Source organism: Equus caballus, chromosome 11, assembly GCF_041296265.1.
Source record: "Equus caballus isolate H_3958 breed thoroughbred chromosome 11, TB-T2T, whole genome shotgun sequence".
Classification (NCBI taxonomy): domain Eukaryota; kingdom Metazoa; phylum Chordata; class Mammalia; order Perissodactyla; family Equidae; genus Equus; species Equus caballus.
In genome coordinates, this window is record NC_091694.1 from 20,732,745 (window position 1) to 20,753,109 (window position 20,365).

Sequence of the window (20,365 nt, forward strand, 5' to 3'; positions counted from 1 at the left end):
TTTCCAAATTACTATTTATATACTCAGGAGGGAAATTGTTTTTAAATTCTTTTAGAATTAGTACAATGCAGTAGACTGACGATAAAGCTTTTTCGTAGACAACGTTATTGCACGCGGGCGGCGGGCTGTCACTGCTCTGCTCAGGGCCTGGGAGTGTGTTGGCTGGTTATGTATGTTACGTCTGGTTACAGTCTGATCTGACATGTTCCCCAGATACCTCAGGCCTCCACCCTTGTGGCCGGGGGCTCCTCTTGGACAGAGCCAGCGAGAAGCCAGCGTGTCTGCTACCGTTTGAGGAGGGCTGTGTGCCTCTCTGCTGTGTTACCTTGGAATAGTTGCAATCATGTGTCAGTAGCAGATTTCTGTTCAGAAACTAGCGAGCACCAAAGGAAAGCAATTTTCTAGGCAATTACAAAAATCTCAGCCTCGTGCAATTAAGTGAGGAAAAGAGGAGCTAAATGTGAGCATGTCACCTGCACCTTGCTTAGTGCTTTTCCATTTCCTTTTCATTTTCTTTTCCGTTTTAATGATTTGGAGGGTTCAGAAAAACATTAGCAGGAAGTTTCTCTTGGTTTAAAATTTCATTTAGATTTCCCATGTAGTCTTCTTACTGAACAAATGTGAAAAGACTTGTGTTGATGTTAAGGGAAACCTGAATTTACTTAGTTTTGGTTTTCTTAAGAATATGAAGACTTTAATTTAAAAAATCTTCAGTTCTTTATGTTTAAGCTTAGAAAGACCTTTTTTTTTTTTAGCAGAAAATTAAGTTTACAAGTAGAAGAAGCAGTGCTTGATTTCCATGAGTTTTGCTCAGAGACTGGTTCTTCTCAAGAGTGCGTTCTTTAGATGAGGAGCGTAACTGCCAGTTGAAACAGAGGTGCAGGGCTGCTTCACTCTTTCCAGGCTTTTATCTAATACATAACGTTTACGTATTTAAAATTTGGCTTTCTCTGCTGCCTTCTCGAAGTGCCTATTTGAGCATATTATTTGATGAAGTACGTTATCAGTGTTTCGGTCAACCTGTTCGGGCCTCCACTTGAAGTGAGTTGCTGACTGACTTCAGGGGTTTAGAGATGACAGAGCTTTTAGCTTTCACCAGACCTCCTCTTTGGCTGCAGACCCAGTCAGCCGTAATTGAATGTTATTTCGATCTGACAGCTGTTTGGTTTCTTCAGTGAGCCGAGTTAAGTAATTTAGCACTGCCCAATAGCAATTGTTGCCTAAGTTGTTTAAAAAAAGAAAGAGAGTTGGGGGGTGGAGACTAGGAGAAGGAAGGGAGGGAGGGCAGAAGGAGGGGGGGGAGGAAGGGCACACAGAAGGATGGAAGGATGGAAGGAAGGATGGATGGACAGAAGGATGGGCGAAAGGGAGGAAGGATGGAAGGGAGAACTGGAAGGAGGGAGACCATCCAACCCCTGTGACCAGTTAAATGGATGTGAATTAATACAAAGTCCATAGAGCAGTTTCTCTGGTTCATTGAAAGACATAGTGTTTCCTACAGGTCCCAAATCTACACCTGGTGATATAAATATCTGACTTGTGTAAATACTTGTGGGCATCTTCTGTCTTAGTATCTCATTTCCAGGGCTCCTTAGAAATAGCAATATGGGGCCGGCCCAGTGCTGTAGTGGTTAAGTTCATGAGCTCTGCTTCAGTGGCCTGGGGTTCATGGGTTCAGATCCTGTGTGTGGACCTACACACTGCTCATCAAGCCGTGATGTGGTGGCATCCCATACTCAAAGTAGAGGAGGATTGACACCGATGTTAGCTCAGGGCCAATCTTCCTCACCAAAAAGAAAGAAAAAGAAAAAGAAAGAAATAGCAATAAATGTTCCTTCACCAGTCTTCCTTAAGAAATATTCTATGTGGGGGGCTGGCCCCATGGCCGAGTGCTTAAGTTCGCGCACTCCGCTGCAGGTGGCCCAGTGTTTCGCTGGCTTGAATCCTGGTTGCGGACATGGCACTGCTCATCAAACCACGCTGAGGCAGCATTCCACATGCCACAACTAGAACGACCCACAACGAAGAATATACAACTATGTACTGGGGGGCTTTGGGGAGAAAAAGGAAAAAAAAATTCTTTAAAAAAATAGTCAAGCCAAAAATACACATTAAAAAAAAAAGAAATATTCTATGTGAAATTAGTAATACATAGAACTAGTCAAGTCTGGAAAAAACATGTGGAACATTCTTGACCTGGTGCCCCCTTACACTCTTGAGGGGGTAACTATAAAAAGGGAATTATCGGAGTTCTTATTTCCTTCACAGTACACAAAACAGTTTCCTTTTCCTTTTATTCCTAGAAGCAGATAGCATAAGTGCCAGAGCAAGTCAGGAGGAGGAAGGAGAAAGGGGAGTACATTGTAAAAAGGGAAAAAAGGAAGAAGAAAGAAAGAAAAAAGCTACTGTGCAGTCCACTAAGGTAGTTAGTAGGATTCAGAATAGATGAATGTACGCATCTAGTCAATCTGAATGGGACTGTTTCTGAAAATGTGCAGTGAGCATTATGACGAAGTCAGTGTTGCCAAAGGAGAAGTGTGATGCGTTGAGGCTGCATTTGTCCAGGCTCATGTGCATGTATGTATACATATGTATGTAATTTTTTTCCCCTAGGGACTCAATAGATCTTGATAATCCACAGGAGAACATTAAGGCCACCCAGCTCCTGGAGGGCCTGGTGCAGGAGCTGCAGAAGAAGGCGGAGCACCAAGTGGGGGAAGATGGGTTTTTGCTGAAGATCAAGCTGGGGCACTATGCCACGCAGCTGCAGGTGGGTGTGCTCTGGGCCACACTGCATTCTCGTCCCTAGGAGGGGCCCTTCCTTCGTTCAGTACTTTCTGTAGAGGTTGTCATTCTCTTCTTCAGGTCGGCATTGTTGAGTTCCGTATTATGTGTATCAATTCGTACTGTTTGGTTTTGTGATTGCAGCCACCTTTTTTAACTTTTTATTTGAAAATCATTTCAAATTTATAGAAATCTCCAAGATTTTGATACAGAGAATCTCCACATGTGCCCAGATTGACCTCTTATTAACATTTGCTTTATCATATTCTCTCTCTACACACAAACATTCTTTCATCACATTAGAATAGGTTGCATATACCATGTCCTTTTGCCCCGAATACTTCCAGTGTGTGTTTTCTAACAATATGAACCTTTTCTTACATAGATATGGTACAGTTATCAACTTAAATAAATTTAACATTGATACAACACTTTTAGGTAATCTTATATCTGTATTTTCATTTTGTCATCTTAATAGTGTCCTTTAGGGCATTTTTTTTTATGCAATCCAGGATGACATATTGCATCTAGTTGGCATGTCTCTTTACTCTCCTTTAATATGGAACTGTTTCTGAGCCTTTCTTTGTCTTTCATTACATTGACATTTTTAAGTAGTTCAGCTCCTCTATTTTTTAAGGATAAAATATACCTCATTTTGGATTTGTGTGATGTTTCCTCATGATTAGATTCAGGTTACATATGCCTGATCAGCGTTCTGAATAAGTGATGTGTCCTTCTCAGGGTGTCACATCTGGAGACACACAACATCCATCTTCCCCTCATTGGTGGCAGTAACTTTCATTGTCCAGTCCAGGTGGTGTCCACTTTCTTCTCTGATGTGGCCTTTTTGAAATTTATTTATCCTGTTTCCAAGCATGATGCCCTAGTACTTTAGGCAAATTAAGTTGCAAGAAATCAAATAATCTAACCCTTTTACTGTAATTGGCTTTCCTACTGTGTGTGTTTCTTATCCCCGTTGGTATCAGAGGAACGGCATTTCTCATGGTTACAGCATTGTATCTGCAGGAGTCTCCTCCATCATAAGATCTCGCGCTGTTCTCAGGTAGGTCAGGCCCATGGCACCGAGTGGAGCAAAGTGATGTGTGCTCTTGGATTCTTTCAGAACACATATGACCGCTGCCCCATGGAGCTGGTCCGCTGCATCCGCCACATCTTATATAATGAACAGAGGCTGGTCCGAGAAGCCAGCAATGTGAGTGTCCTGTGGGTATAGGGGGTGGAGTTGGGAAGTCCTTTCTTGCCCACCTCTCTGTGGACCCACCTTTGTCAGGGTGACTCAGTGTGCATCTGTTGGTATCTCTATAAACAGAGCATTGTCCCAAGGGGCACAAAAGAAATAGAAGACTGATCTTAACTGATTTATAACCTTGATGAGATTGCAACCGCAAAACAAGTGCAAAATAGTTTAACCCCAAATGAATAGTTTTTTGGGTCTTTTTTAAGGTTTTATTTTTCCTTTTTCTCCCCAAAGCCCCCGGTACATGTTGTATATTTTTAGTTGTGGGTCCTTCTAGTTGTGGCATGTGGGACGCCGCCTCAGCGTGGCTTAGATGAGCAGTGCCATGTCCGTGCCCATGATCCGAACCGGCGAAACCCTGGGCCGCTGAAGCGGAGCCCACGAACTTAACCACTTGGCCACAGGGCCAGCCCCCAGCTGAATAGTTTTTGAGTAAAGGCATCCTTATATTCCAGTGAGATTACTTAGGAAAGACTTCTGCTTAGCTGCCTCCCAGCCAGGTTTTGAATGACTGAATCAGACCAAATCACTTAAATGGCTGGATCCATAAAGGCTTTGTGGATGCCTCCCTTGTAACTTCATTTTGGAGTCTCCAGGACACCACATGGGAGAGGTTCGGCCTCTTCTCTCTTCCTTTAGTCACAAGAAGGTCTTGTTGAGGACACAGAAGATGTGTGTTCACACAGCCTTGTTCCCCACTGTGTCCCTAGCACCTGAGGGTCAGTCAATGAATGTGAAATGAGGGGTCATCATCAAAGTAGGAGAACCCAGGTAACTCCTGGGACGTGCTGAGTTCTAGTTTCTCCAAAGAGAATCCAGATGGACCTCGTCTGGGAAACTCTGGTGGAGGGCAGATCTGCAATAAAGTTTCTACTATGCTTCTGTCAGGTCACTTGTTTCTCCTCTTTTCCTACTCTACCCCAGTTCTCACAAATGATGTTTGCAATTCCTCTGACTCAAACTTTAGTTTCTGGGGGTCTCAGTTCAGTTGTAGGTGCTGGCATTGGCTTTTTCTCGAGATTAAGGCCTGAGGCTTTCTCCCATCCTCACTGCCCAGCCCACCGCTGCCTGCACTCTCACCCATCTGTCTCCAGGGTACATCCCCAGCTGGAAGTCTTGCTGATGCCATGTCCCAGAAACACCTTCAGATCAACCAGACATTTGAGGAGCTGCGACTGGTCACACAGGACACGGAGAACGAACTGAAGAAGCTGCAGCAGACCCAGGAGTACTTCATCATCCAGTATCAAGAGAGCCTGCGGATCCAGGGTGAGGCCCTGCGGCGTGGGCAGGGTGTGTCTTGAGGACGGGAGTGAGGGCTAGGAAGCTCAGGTTGGGTTGGAAGAGAACCACTTTTCCATTCAAAGGCATTTCCCTTCCTCTGGAGCGGCAGGGAATCACTTGCATTGAAGACAGTGCTGGGAGGCTGAGGCTTAAGTGGGGAAGACAAGCACCTGCCCTGGAGTGTGGGGTCCCATTCAGGGTGCCGCACCCAGGTTGCTCCTGGTCTGCTAGGGAGGACGTTTCCTCTTGTGAGAAGGGGCAAAGAGTCTAAGTTAACAGTCCCAGATGGTACTTCTGTACATAGTAGGCATTTTATAAATGCTGCTTTACTGAAATGTTAAACTCTCTAAGCAGGGACAGTATAAGGGCCAAGGGACTGTGTTTGTGGTGAAAAACTTTTAATGTTGTTTTGTGCAGTTATTCGGAGAGGCTGTCCTGGGGCAGAGCACACTAATGCACCTCAGTTACCCTTTATGGACAAAGGCTCCCCTTCTTGGGGTAAATCCTGCTTGGTACTTGGGTACAGAGAACTTCAGAGTCTGTCTTGAGGCTGTGGAGCACCACCAGCGCCCCCTATTGGCCTTGTAGGAAGTTGGCAGTGTGATGGTTTCCTCTCCCTTCCTCCACCACAGAATCTCAGAGAAGCCTCCATACAAACATACACATACACATACCGCCTGCTCCTCTGATACCGTGCATTTGGGCTCGATCTTAGAACTGTATTGATACTATTTATTAACTCTGTCTTCCCCAGTAGAATATAAATTCTTTAAGAAGGGACTGTGTCTTTTATCTCTGTGCTCTGAGGCCAGCACATTGCCTGAATCATAGTAGGTGTTGAGTGAATGTTGGTGGGATGGTTCTAGCATGTCTTCCGTCTGAATCCACCCCAGACGGACCCCAGAGAAAGGATGACCCTCTTCCTAGATTCAGGAACAGAAGATTTCAGCCTGTTAGTTCTACCCAAGGCTTGTGACTGGTTGCCAGTACTTCTGATCCTATATTTGGGTTTTCTGTTTCCTATTTATGAGTTTGGGTTTGGATTCCGGTTTGGGTTTGTACTCATTATGCAATGTCAGTTCAGTCCCATTTATCCAAGTTCACCCATCAGAAACCCAGACTATTGACCTGTTTGTGCACGGAAAGGCTCAGCTCCCTCCAGTGGAGCAGACAGTTGCCTCGCGTCTGCTGGCATCCTTCCCAGAAGCTTCTGCAAATTGCCAGGAGAGACTAATTGGGTCACTTGCCTGGGGAAGCTGGGCCCAGGTGTTGGGCTCACCACCACCTCCCTGTGGGTGGCAGGATTCCCGAGGCGGCCGTCCAGATTCCTCTGCCATGTTCCATGCCTGGACACTTCTCTTCCTGCTCAGTCCCCTGCGGTGCGATTGGAACCCTGTTTCTCAGTTCTCTTCTGGTTCTGGGCTTTTCCTGGCTGTGCAGAGTTGCTTTAGTCTGTCCCAGCTTGTGCATCCGTGGGGCAGGGCCTACGTCAGTGTGACATGGCCCTCAGAGGCCTGCCAGGAACTTGATTGACCAAGACATGCTGACGCTCACATCTTCTCACGCAGCTGAGTGAGGACACTGGGAGGTTGGAAAGGCTCCTGGCAGGGGTGGTGAGCCCACGTTTAGGACGGTGTTACCGTTGGAGGGAGGGATGGTTTGCAAGCAGGAGACGGTGTACAGGTGGCTTTAGCTGTGGAGATGTTTGATTCCTCCAGCTGGGTTATTGGTACCCAGGTGTCCTGCATCATGCTTTCCGCCTCCCTGTGTCTGAAGTTTGTCATAACAGACTTTTTGAAAATGGTGGTGAGGCCGCACTGATCCCCATTCCTGCCGTTGATGAGATTCCTGTCAGCCCCTGTGGAAGGAATCCGCTCCCTTTCCTGAGAGAATCTTGCTGCTTTTGTGTCCTCAGCGGGCCCTGCACACTCTGTCCCCCTCTCTCGGAGTCTCCCCTCTCTCCTGGCTGGCCGCCTGGGCTCGAGGGGGCCCAGCCTGGACAGACATGTGAGGCCCCTCCCAGCACCTGGAGAGACGCCTTCTTCCCCGAGGAGGGGCTGGTGTGCTCCGGGAAATGGGACGGAGCAGCGGAGCGGGGCCTTCCCGCTGAGGCTTTGCCGTGTGAGGTGGGGCGGGGCAGCTGCCGTCTCCGTCACCCTTTAATGCCGTCCTGTAACCCATTAACCGCGAAGGACTGACTCTCACCCAGAGCTACACATGCCGGGCATTCTCTTGAGCATTTTCTGGCTCATCACTTGTTTACTCCTCACAGCACTCACTGAGCAGGTGCTGTGGTTCTCCTGTTTTTCACATGGGGAAACTGAGGCACAGGAGAGCGATGTGCCCGAGATCACCCATCTAGTAAACGGCGAGGGCACACTTCAAACCAGGCAGCGTGGCTCCCATCCAGACCCGCGTGTGGCGTGAGGAGGGCTGGGCAGCCAGCTGGATGGGCTCGGGTGGGACGGAAGGCCGCAGGGCAGGATTGTCCTCGGCTGTACCCCAAGCTTCTGTCTCCCCACTCCCTGGAGGGGAGCTCAGAGCCGGGAGGCCAGGGAGCGGAGCCCACTCAGCTCTGGGCACCCTTGGCGGCTAGAACCCCAACTTGCCCCTGGTCAGATGTGTCCCCTTGAAGGCCTTGTCTCCAGAACAGGTGTGTGTGGTTCCTCTGGGCTTCTTGCTGGAGGCTGGAGGCCGTGGTCATGGGTATCCTGTCCCTCCTCCAGCTCAGTTTGCCCAGCTGGCCCAGCTGAACCCGCAGGAGCGTCTGAGCCGGGAGACGGCCCTCCAGCAGAAGCAGGTGTCCCTGGAGGCCTGGCTGCAGCGCGAGGCCCAGACACTGCAGCAGTACCGCGTGGTGAGTGGGGTCTGCGTCCCTCTCCTCCCAGGCCCGCAGGTCCACATCCCGGGCTGTCCAGGGGGCCGGAATGGGGCTAGAGCCAGGAAGAGAGCAGGACCCGGGAGAACAGGAGGCCAGATCTCTCTTTCCTGTGGGGGCACGTGCAGCAGAGCAGGTCTGGGCCGGAGCAAAGCGTGTGCCTGGGGCCTGGTCCCGGGCCCGCCTCCTTAGTGAGGGCCTGCAGGTTGTTGTCTGGGAGCCCAGAAGGGCCTGCTGTCCCCACCTCCCTCAGGAGCTGGCCGAGAAGCACCAGAAGACCCTGCAGCTGCTGCGGAAGCAGCAGACCATCATTCTGGATGACGAACTGATCCAGTGGAAGCGGCGGCAGCAGCTGGCCGGGAATGGAGGGCCCCCCGAGGGCAGCCTGGACGTGCTCCAGTCCTGGTAATGGGTGTGGGGGAGGCAGGCAGGGAGGGCCGGCGGGGCCGCGCACGGGCTCAATGTGGTGCCACCAGCTGCTTGTTCTGCCTCCTGCATTTTCGTGTGCAGCGGGCTCGCTCTGTCGTGGGACAGGTCTTATTTCACCAGTGGTTCCAGTTCCTCATACAGACTTTGATGCCCCCAGATCACACCGTCTTCCCTGGGAAGGAGTCACTGTGTTGGGGAGCAGGGCAGGGCCGGGTGTGTAGAGTGATGGGCATGCTGGTGGGGCCCAAATCAGGGCGACTCCTGCTGTGTTTCTCTGTGTCTCCAGAAGGCAGGGCAGGTCTGCTCGCTCAATGGGTAGAGTGGTGGCTAAGGCATGAGTCTTCCTGGGGAAGGGTGGAGCTGGGTGTTGGGGTTTCTCCCCAGCCTGAGAGCCTCCCACCTCTGGCGTGGGACATGGGGGTGAAGCCATTGTCCTCCCGTTGGCCCTGGGGCTGCTGTGCAGGTGTGAGAAGTTGGCCGAGATCATCTGGCAGAACCGGCAGCAGATCCGCAGAGCTGAGCACCTCTGCCAGCAGCTGCCCATCCCCGGCCCCGTGGAGGAGATGCTGGCCGAGGTCAACGCCACCATCACAGACATCATCTCGGCCCTGGTGACCAGGTGATGGCTGCGTCTTGGCCACACCCACCCCCCATGTGGTTGGCCTGGGGGAGGGAGGGGTGCTTTGCAGATGGGAACTCTCGCTTGAGTCCTTGTCTCTCTCTGCCTCACACCCTCAACCCCCTCCGTCCCCAGCTGCTGTGGCCTCTTGGTGTTGACCTTGCCCATTTTCTCTTGTGGACACTACAAGGGCTGCCCTCGTCCCCTGCGGCCCGTGCCAGCTGCTGAGGTCATTTCACTGCCTCCCCTCTCGCCATCTCCCCCGACTCTCAGCAGCCTCCCTGGGAACAGGGGCTGCGACACGGGCTCCTAAGTCACCCGCTGAGGCAGCCTCCCCATGCAGAGGGACCAGAGCGCAGTCCCCTGAGGCAGCATCTGGTCACTTGTGTTCCCACAGCACATTCATCATCGAGAAGCAGCCCCCTCAGGTCCTGAAGACCCAGACCAAGTTCGCAGCCACTGTGCGCCTGCTGGTGGGCGGGAAGCTGAACGTGCACATGAACCCCCCCCAGGTGAAGGCCACCATCATCAGTGAGCAGCAGGCCAAGTCGCTGCTCAAGAACGAGAACACCCGCAAGTACGTGCCCCTCCCCCCACCCCCTCCTCTTTTCGAGTCCTTGCCATAGAAAGACAAAGATCCTCTAAGAAGCTTTCTGGTCTCAGCTGTTTCAGTGTGGGAACCCCATTAGCCCTTCTGGCCTCTTCTGGCTCTCAGACTATAAAGGGGTTTTTCTATGAAGCAGTTATGATTTTGTGTCATTTAATAGGGATACATCCAAGGAAACTTCTTGTGTATTTTATGTATATTTATTTCTTGTATATTTTATGTAACTGACATTTCCTGTAAGTGATCTAAGTTTTTAACAACCTTCTTACATCCTCTATCCCAAATGTGTTTTCTCCCTGTGGGGCTGAGACGCTGTGGGATTAGAGCTGAGTCTCTCTGACTTGCAGTGATTACAGTGGAGAGATCCTGAACAACTGCTGCGTGATGGAGTATCACCAGGCTACCGGCACCCTCAGTGCCCACTTCAGGAACATGGTGAGGATGGGAGAAGAGCAAAGACAAACTTTCCCCAGTTGTTTGAGGGGTTCTTCATCTTATTTTTCTCCTTTGCAGTCCCTGAAACGAATTAAGAGGTCTGACCGTCGTGGAGCAGAGTCAGTGACAGAAGAGAAATTTACAATCCTGTTTGAATCACAGTTCAGTGTTGGTGGAAATGAGCTGGTTTTTCAAGTCAAGGTAAAGGCCTCCCTCAGTTGTGTGTGTGTGTGTACGTATGTACGTACTTTATGTCACAAAAGAATCGTTTTGATCACATAGTCTCTTCTGTTTGATTATTGATGAACAGAAAATGAGGAGACCTCCTCCTTAGAACTTAGATTCTTAGATTCTCTTGAGATACAAACAAATTATAACAAACTGGAATAGTTGGAGATACAGGTGGAGAAGGAATCAAGAGAAATGAGTTTGAGTTATGGTTATAGTTTTAGACATTGGTTACTTGCTATTTTTTCCCAGAAATGTCTCCATACTCTTTCTCTTTTCTCTCTCGTACTCCATGTAGCTTTCAGAAACTTATTCCATCCTTCAGAAGTATCTAAGCAACATCTCTTTTAAAATATGTAAAATTGAGCCCGCCTCTCGATGTAGTGGTTAAGTTTGGCATGTTCTGCTTTGGCAGCCTGGGTTCGTGGATTCGGATCCTGGGCACAGACCTGCACCACTCATCAGCCATGCTATGGCAGTGACCTACATACAAAACAGAGGCAAATTGGCACAGACGTTAGCTCAGGATGCTCCTTCCTCAGCAGAAAGAGGAAGATTGGCACAGATGTTAGCTCAGGTTGCATCTTTCTCAGCAAAAATGAATCAATCAGTCAAGCAAAAATTTCTAAGAGTGTGCCAATGTGAAAAGTCATGTTATTCCTGGAGCCTTTCAGATTCTGTACCTGAGGGTGACATTTACTGAAGCTTGAAGGGAGAATGAACGTATTGTGATAGAAAAAAAGGGAAAGGGGAAGAAAGTGTGGCTGTGGACACTGAGCCCTTCTCCTGTGTCTTTCTAGACCCTGTCCCTCCCGGTGGTGGTGATTGTCCATGGCAGCCAGGACAACAACGCAACGGCCACTGTTCTCTGGGACAATGCCTTTGCAGAGCCTGTAAGTGGATTCCTTGGGCCTGCGGGTCTTAAGAACTTGATGTAAACATGAATCTTTTTCATGTGTTATCCCCCAAAAAAGCATAGAAAAAAATGCTGTTTTCCTTAGCAGGAGGCAGAATAAAGAGGATGTGGAAAATGGAAAGAGCATGGCCTTAAAGTCAGGCCCAGGTCTGAATTCAAGCTCCACCGTTTCCTCACTCTGTGACCATGGGAAATTCTCTTTACCTGTCTGAGCTTAAGTTTCCCGGAAGTGTCTGCAACACAGGGATAATAATGCTCCATGGTGGTGTTAGGAAGATTAAATTAGGTAACGTGCGAAATGCTTGACACATAGTCAATAGTAAATATTATTTTAAATTCTTGGGTGAAACCCTGAATGGAATTTGGGACTCCCAGTTTCCTTTTAGAGGTTAGACCTCTCAGGAAGTTACTTTAGCTTACAAGTTGCTTCCTGTCTTCTTCCTAACAATAAATGAGGGTGACATTTAATGTCTTTTCCAAATTTTAGATTTTGTGATTCATCACAGGTCTCTCATGAAGAATGAGATGCTTTGTCTAGAGGAGCAAATATGATCCTGTGGGTTTATGCACCCGCATACTATCTGAATACCACTAGTGCGCTGCTTAATGGGCATTTTCTAAACATTTCCCTAGGCGAAATTCTACGTGTTGCGTATTTCCAGTAGAGCTTAGTCCATAAAAGCGTGATAAAAGGGTTATAGTTGTTTATTCAGGACATGAAAGTATGTCCTTCTTGAATGTGACTCTCATGTTAAGAGTCTTACTTAGGGGCTGGCCCCGTGGCCGAGTGGTTAAGTTCGCGCGCTCTGCTGCAGGCGGCCCAGTGTTTCGTTGGTTCGAATCCTGGGTGCGGACTTGGCACTGCTCATCAAACCCCGCTGAGGCAGCGTCCCACATGCCACAACTAGAAGGACCCACAAGGAAGAATATACAACTGTGTACCGGGGGGCTTTGGGGAGAAAAAGGAAAAAATAAAATCTTTAAAAAAAAAAAAAAAGAGTCTTACTTAGCATTCTCAATAGTCCTCTTTAGAGAACACTATTTTTGCTGCAAAGGTGAGATGTTTAGCAGAAATTCTACCATGCTTATGCTACAAACCCTGAGTTTGAGACTCCTTTTAAAAAACATCTGCATACATCATGTCCTGATAAGCCTCCTGGATAGAATTGCATCATCTTCTCTCGTTTCCTTCCCTGCCTATCCACAGTTCTCACTCCCCATGTAACTTAGACATGTCCTGCAACATGTCATTGCTAAAGTATCTTGTCTAAATAAACATTTTAACATTTTTAGTTATTTTAATGACTAATGTACATCTTATGCTGTTTTAAAATAAATATATACTTGTGGAAATTTACAGATATGTTAGCTTATGTGTCAAACATATAAGTACACTGCAGCGTTGTTTGGAAGGCTGATACGTACATATCCGACTGTGGGGATCTAGTTAAATATATTCTTGTTCTTCCATACTGTAGAATATTTAGCAGCCACAGGAGAAAATGAGGAATTTCCTTATGTGCTGATGTGAGGTCTCCCAGATATAGCATTAAGTGAAAAAAGAGAGATGCAGAACATATGGATTTTATGCTCCTATTTATATTTTTAAAAAGGAAAAGTTATATTTATTTGCTGGCACGCATAGAAGTCTTTGGAGGTGTACAGAAGAAACTAGCTTACATGCCTTTGGGCTGCTGGGGGAACAGGATAGGATAGTGACTTCACTGTATACCCTTCTCTGCTCTTTAAATTTTATATCCTGTTAAGGAGATCGCTTATTCAATAAATTTTTTATGATAAATAAAATGAAGTGCTATGGCTGAACGGGTGAAAGGCAGTATTAAAAAATCATATTCTAGCCTGTTTCTCAATAAAGCCATCCAACTCATAATTTCCACTCTTCCATACTAAGTTGTTTCCCTTTGAGCTAGAGGTCTTGGCAGAAGGTGTCAAGGGTGAGGATTGCGCTTGTGCACACACGTGTATGAGCACACACACATTCTCTCTCTCTGTACCTAGAGAGCCAGCCTTTTAGCTTTCTGTTCCCATTGAGTTGACAGTGTAAGAGCCAGACGGTGGTCATGTTTTGTTTTCGTGGCTGGTTAGAACGCAGGATGGGACGGTACGTTCAGCAGCTTATTTACAGAACACCCTAGATAGCCTGAGGTTACCTTCTAAGTTATGTGGGAAGAAGGCAAAGTGGAACCTTCTGAGTTTCACACAACTGCATACCCCAAGAAAGTTTGAATTTATCCTCAGGCTCAGCAAGACAAACGTCTTAACGACTTCCAGCTATCAGTGTTTTTCCTTTGAGTGGAGGGAATAAATCATGCGACTATTTTCTCCTAAATTCTGGCTTCCCTCGTTCTCAGGGCAGGGTGCCATTTGCCGTGCCCGACAAAGTGCTGTGGCCGCAGCTGTGTGAAGCCCTCAACATGAAATTCAAGGCCGAAGTGCAGAGCAACCGAGGCCTGACCAAGGAGAACCTCGTGTTCCTGGCGCAGAAGCTGTTCAACAGCAGCAGCAGCCACCTGGAGGACTACAACAGCATGTCCGTGTCCTGGTCCCAGTTCAACAGGGTGAGGGACCCGCTGCCAGCTGCTCTTAGATCAGTCCCTCCAAACCAGCTGCCTCGGGAGGCTCCCTGCCCCAGGCCCTTGTTCTTCCTGTCTCTCAGACATTGTGCCCAGAGTAACAGGAAGCTTTGAAGAGGTGGACCACTACATTTTTATGGAGAAAATTACATCTTTGAATATTGAAGTAAATTGGGCTTTGTGCGCAGCTAGTGCATTTTCGTCCTTTATAAAGGAAACTGAGCAAAGCAGGTGGTAACGTAACTCATGAGAAGTCAAGCTTATGTGATGATCAAAGCTCCATGGCTCTGTCCCACTGACTCTCTGATGTCCCCTGATGTGTAATGCAAGCCAGCTCCCATGGGACCCTCAACCCACAAGAGGGGGTGCTGATGTAGGAAACTTGTCCTCCAGCCTCGGGTAATTCAGATGTCACCTGGCACATCTTTGATTTTAAATTTAACTTTTTGTATCTTTGCTTACACCCTCGCCCCCAAGTATTTTAAGTGCTCTAATTCAGAGATCTCATAGTCTCTGAGTCTCTTTTAAACGGTTGTGTGCTAAGCACTTGGCCAGCAGCTTTGCTAGTGGTCAGAGGTTTGTTTGACGGGAAGCAGGAGGCCTGGGCCGTCTGTCTTTGCCATTGCATTAAGGCTCCTGCCTTCCAATGGAATCAGATAACCGAGTTCTACTGATAATTATTGGTGAAAGCTGTGTGATGGAGCAATCTCTGTGGCCTCACCGTGTGATCTCATACAGTTCAGGTTTACAGATCACCTGGGCATCTTGTTAAGATGCAGGCTCTTATTCACTATGTCTGAGATGGGACCTGGAAATTTGCATTTCTCAGAAGCTCCCAGGTGCTGCTGCTGGTCACAGACCACATATCAATGACAGCAAAGGACTCATCAGCCCAGATCCAGGGGAAAATGTGTAGCAGGGTCCACTGGTGGTGGGGGGGATGTGGGGGGGTATAATTGCCCTGTAGTATTTTCCCTTATTCCCCCTTTTTCTCTCTGGTTTTTTGGTTGTGGGACCATTTGGTAAAACTCGGGCAGGCATGTATATTTGTCTGATTCTGACAGCGTAGATGTTTGTTTTCCGTTTAATTTTTCCAGTTAAAGTATATACAGATAATGTTCCAAGTGTTACTGTTGCCTTCTGGTGTTCATTGTTGTATCTCCAACCAGGAGAATTTACCAGGACGGAATTACACTTTCTGGCAGTGGTTTGATGGTGTGATGGAAGTGTTAAAAAAACATCTCAAGCCGCATTGGAATGATGGGTGAGAATAGTCATTTCCTAAGTCAGCGATAGAGTATGTACGGTTTCTTTCTGGTGTTAAAACATCACACTCTGCTTCTGCTCCTTTGGCTTTGTGATCCAGGGCTATTTTGGGTTTCGTGAACAAGCAACAGGCCCACGACCTACTCATTAACAAGCCCGATGGGACTTTCCTGCTGAGATTCAGTGACTCTGAAATCGGCGGCATCACCATTGCTTGGAAATTTGACTCTCGTGAGTGCCCCTCCCTTTTTAAGACATGTCTTGGCTCTAGTTAGCTGCTTTTGTCGCAAAATTACTTTAACAAACAGTTTGAATACTTGTTATGGGGCCAGTACTGATTAAGGGACACAGATGTCTAACCGTGAGACAGCTGCTAATAATACGCAGCCTGTGTACAATCTTATCATGAGAAACGCAGTTACTAATTTTGAGAAACACAAATGTGTCACACTGACATGGCTACCTGTAATAATTCTCTCCAAAATCTCAGCTGCTTCCCTTTTGAAATGTTTGCCTTCTTATTACTCAACCTTAAACTTCTTTCAGTGAAGAATTATTTTGATGATTTGCAGTCATTTAGACTGGAAGTAATATTATTTTAATTATGCCTTTATTCTAATTAGCATAAGGATGTTGCCATTGATCATTTCCATCTAAGAATGTTAGTTCTTTCTTCTGACCCTCACAATAAGAAAAGAGCAGCTTACTAGTTTTTTTGCGGCTTGAAGGTTTTAGTAGCTTTTAATAGCTCTCACACGTCCCCTGGCTGTGGATGTGCTTCCTGTCTCTCCATATACTGTTGTACGGGGTCAGCAAGAACTGTTTCTTCTAGAGAGGGACGAATACCATCTGAACTTGAAACTACCTGAGATAATGGGGTCCCTAGGAAGGTGGTTTATGCCTTACCTGCTTATCCACCCCGGCTTTTAAAAACTACTGGATCGCCAACCTGTGGTTATTTTTAAATGGAGATTTTTATTGGGACTATTTTAATGGAGAGCTTTAATTTGTAGTATATTTTGGTTTTAAGACTTCCTGTTCAGAAATCATGTTTAGAATATGGTTATTCTGTTTATTGATCTAGAGGAGAGAATGTTTTGGAATCTGATGCCTTTTACCACCAGAGACTTCTCCATCCGGTCCCTGGCTGACCGCTTGGGGGACCTAAATTACCTTATCTACGTGTTTCCTGATCGGCCAAAAGATGAAGTGTACTCCAAATATTACACACCGGTTCCATGCGAGCCTGCCACTGGTAACAATGTTCGCATTCTGATTTGGTTTTGTTGTGATTTGGGTTTTGTTTTAGTTTTGTGTGAGTGTGCGTGTGTCTGTCTTGCATGAAAACTTACACAATTAGCATTTAGTTATTGAGCCTTATCCAGGGCAGAAGTAAATCCTGGGCTGTCGTCTTCAGACATACAGAAAACACATCTGCCACTAACCTCAAATATCAAATTGAAGGGAACAAATTGCTTTTAATACGAGCTTAGACGAAACGAAATTAGGAAGGTAAAATTTTATTTTTCAAAACAGATGGTTTTATTGTTTTCTGAGCATAAAAGTATTATGTATTTATTTTTAAATTTCAAGAAAGGCTAGAAAAGAAATTAGGTATCACACATCTCTCATCTACAGGTTGATCACAATTTGGTGAATATTCTTCCCATCTATATAGGTGTGTGTTCTTCCGTCACTCAGTTACCAGATGCTTATTAAGTACTTCCTGTGTGGAGGTTACAACCTAGTAGCAGGAGGAAGACAATAAACAAGTAAAGAAATAAATGTATTTATTTAGTAGTGGATGCTATGAAGACAAGTAAGCAAGGGAGGGGGATAGAGAAGTGACAAGGAGGAGGATGGGGAGTAGCATTCACTAGAGTGGCCAGGTAAGGCTTCTCTGAGCAGGTGACATCAGAACAGACCTGAACGAAGTGAGGAGGCCAGCCACACAGAGAGCTGGAGAGGAAGCATTCTAGGCTAAGAGAACAAGTACAGAAGCCCTGCAGTGGGAGTGAGATTGGCCTGTTTGAAAAACCTCACAAGGCCCCGGGCGGCTAGAGCTGGATGAGCAGGGGAGAAAGTGGTGGGAGATGAGGGCAGAGCAGTAGGAGGGGCCAGAGTCTAGTAAAAGGTTGGGATCATGCTGTCCATCATCTTCTGTGACCTGATTTTTTTTTCGCTTAAACGTATATCATAGGCAGAGTCACAGGTCAGTTAATATAATCTTACAATATCATTTTAATAATTGCATAGAATTCTGTTGTATGATGATTCCATGTCGGTTATTTAAGATACTTACAATTTAAGTTATTCAGTTTTTTATTATGATTAATTTTGAGATAACCTGGTATATACATCTTATTCAACTATTTCCTTAGGATAAATGCCTAAAGTAGAATTTGTGTCAAAGGGTGTATACTTTTCAAGCATTTTGACACATCTTTCCAGAATTGCCTTCCAGAAAGCAGAGTCCGTTTTCACTCCCACGGTTGTCTGTTGGAGTATCTGCTTCTCCATCCTCCTGCCAATCATAGATTCTGTATTCATCCATCTCATGTTTGCCAGTAAGATTGACATAAAAATGGTATCTCAGTTCTTATTTTCATTTCTTTGATTCTGGGTAAGGTCAAAACATCTTTTCGTGTAGTGTTAATAATAACAATAATAATAAATAGAGTAATAACATTTGTTGGATGCTTACTGGGTGCTGGGCACTTTTCTGAGCACATTTTCATGTAGTATCTCCTTTAATCCTCAAAACACGTCTGTAACGTAGGTACTATTACTCATCCCCATTTTACAGATGAGGAACTGAATCACAAAGATATAAAATAATTCGCAAAGGACACATAGCTAGGAAGTGGCCAAGCCAGGATTTGAGCTCAAACAGTCTAGCTCCAGAGCCTGTATTTTTTAACCACCACATTATTGACCATTTATATTTTTTCCTGTGAAGTGCATTCATATTCCTGGCTCATTTTTCTTTTGGAGTTCCTTTTTTCCTTAATGATGTGTAAGTATTTTTATATAGTAAATAAACCCTTTATTATATATAGCAAATATTTTTCTCAGTGTGTCCTTTAACATTTAAGGTTTATTTTGCTGAAATGCAGAGACTTATGTTTTCTGTATAGCCCAATCTATCAACCTTCTTCCTTTATAGATTCTGTCTTTTGTATCATGCCTTCCCACCCTAAGATTGTAGTTCTATTTCTAGGTGGGAAAGTAAGCCAAAATATTTTTAGATTGATGTGGTATTTTGGATTAAATCTGTCCCTGCTTCTCTTGGTTAGCACAGATAATTTAGATTTTTAAATCCTATTTTTTACAGCATTTCTTTGATTTTTATCTTTTCTGCCAACCTGTAAAGTTCTCTGTAGTCTATAAAGCACAAAAAGCATGAGATATTATGAAAATATAGCTCCTGACATTTGAAGCCTCTAGGAGAAGCAGGTTAGGGTAACAAGCAGTTTGTGACCCTGTGACATTTCACTGCCTTGGGTGTTTCTGTGACAAGCTCTTCGTCCTGTTGACCTTAGCGTCATGTTTATTGTCTAATACAGTGAAGATTATACTTATTCCCATACTCACACCCAGGAAACAAGACTTCATTACTGACCTCAGGCTGTCGCATTCGTACTACGTACTTAACTGGACTTCCATAATCAGCCTTTAAAAAGGTCACTGTGGCTGACCAGATCACTTCAGGTTTATTCCCTAGCCTCCACATCCCAGGGAGGGTTCTTTGGCGAGAGAAAGAGACACAATGCCAGCATTCTTTTTAACTAGCCGTGGGGCATAGACAGCACTCACTGGCAGGAGCGACCATCACATTACCCCAAATGCAGAAACCCCAGGGGCACCAAAGAGCATACAGATGCCAGAGGCATAGTCCATCTCCTAGAAGTAGAAAAGAGTCGATCCTCAGCGTAACTTTGCGGATTGTCAAGTCAAATTAATTCCTCTCTGTTTCTTAGATTCTTCTGCGCCTCCCTGACAAACGTTTGTACACCTTCTGCTTGAAAACCTCCCATGACAAGGAAATCAGTTCTTCCCAAGACAGCCCATTGCTTTTTTGGGGCAGTTCTGATGATGATGACATTCTTGCTTATATGACTGAGAATTTGTCCCCTTCCAACCTCGTCCTGTTGGTCCTAATTTTGTCTCCTGGGAGACAGAGCAAATCCTGTGCCTCTGCTGTATTTTTGACTTTAAACTTTTTAAGATATTTTTTCGTTTTACAGTTAGTATGCAATGAATGCTTGATTTAGATTCGTGTTGAAGTATATATTTTCTGTGGTTTGAAGAATTTATTGACATACGCATGCCAACTTGGAAGATAGCTTAACGTGCAGTTTTAGTATTAAGGCTTTTCCTCTACCCAGTCCTCCTAACAGGGTGAAATATTAAGTGCTTGTATCAGATCCTAAGATAAAATTAGGTGGTTGTGTCCTATCCTAAGAGAACATGTGACTCTTAAGGGAGATTGCGTTTTTATTTCATTTGAGAACTTTGGTTCTCATCACCGTTCCCCCCTCGGCAGCTAAAGCAGTGGACGGATACGTGAAGCCACAGATCAAGCAAGTGGTCCCTGAGTAAGTGTCCAGGGTCCAGCTCTGGTCTCCTGCTGCCTCTTTTCTCCTCCCCCCGCTCTCCTCACCCATCCCTGCCAACCCCTCCTGTTCATGGGCCCAGCGTTCCCTCCCCGCCCCAAACCTGGCTCAGCCCTGGGGAGGGAACTGGGCTTGGTCCTGATGGGGCCAGTACCCGGGGCCCACTCCTGCAGCCGGAGTCCCAGGCCCAGTGGGCGCTTTGTCCTTTTACACCCAAAAAAGACATGAAGATGCCCTCTGAGCCCCTCCCCAGTCAGCTGCTGCCCTGAGGTCACTGAGGCTCTGCTCTGCTTCCTCCCGCAGGTTTGTGAGCGCATCTGCAGACTCTGCCGGGGGCAGCGCCACCTACATGGACCAGGCCCCCTCCCCAGCCGTGTGTCCCCAGGCTCATTATAACATGTACCCACAGAAGTAGGTTGTGTTCTCCTGGGGCTCCGCGGGGAGGAACGGG

General features: G+C 46.4%; 1 protein-coding gene across 8 annotated transcripts in view; it reads left to right on the forward strand.

The window, feature by feature from the left end:
* The window catches only part of STAT5B (signal transducer and activator of transcription 5B), a 68,453-nt gene that overhangs the window by 45,008 nt on the left and 3,080 nt on the right, over window positions 1–20,365 (forward strand). For 6 of the 8 annotated variants that reach the window (XM_070227251.1, XM_070227248.1, XM_070227250.1 and 3 more), the window contains 16 exons: window positions 2,614–2,770; window positions 3,908–3,997; window positions 5,137–5,311; window positions 8,053–8,183; window positions 8,458–8,609; window positions 9,097–9,252; window positions 9,650–9,829; window positions 10,207–10,294; window positions 10,373–10,495; window positions 11,323–11,415; window positions 13,811–14,017; window positions 15,202–15,296; window positions 15,399–15,529; window positions 16,383–16,553; window positions 19,845–19,896; window positions 20,218–20,325. In XM_070227251.1, coding sequence (XP_070083352.1) covers window positions 2,614–2,770; window positions 3,908–3,997; window positions 5,137–5,311; window positions 8,053–8,183; window positions 8,458–8,609; window positions 9,097–9,252; window positions 9,650–9,829; window positions 10,207–10,294; window positions 10,373–10,495; window positions 11,323–11,415; window positions 13,811–14,017; window positions 15,202–15,296; window positions 15,399–15,529; window positions 16,383–16,553; window positions 19,845–19,896; window positions 20,218–20,325 — 2,109 coding nt within the window. The remainder of the gene's footprint in view (window positions 1–2,613; window positions 2,771–3,907; window positions 3,998–5,136; window positions 5,312–8,052; window positions 8,184–8,457; window positions 8,610–9,096; window positions 9,253–9,649; window positions 9,830–10,206; window positions 10,295–10,372; window positions 10,496–11,322; window positions 11,416–13,810; window positions 14,018–15,201; window positions 15,297–15,398; window positions 15,530–16,382; window positions 16,554–19,844; window positions 19,897–20,217; window positions 20,326–20,365) is intronic. The other 2 variants (XM_070227253.1, XM_005597383.4) reach the window with 1 other exon arrangement.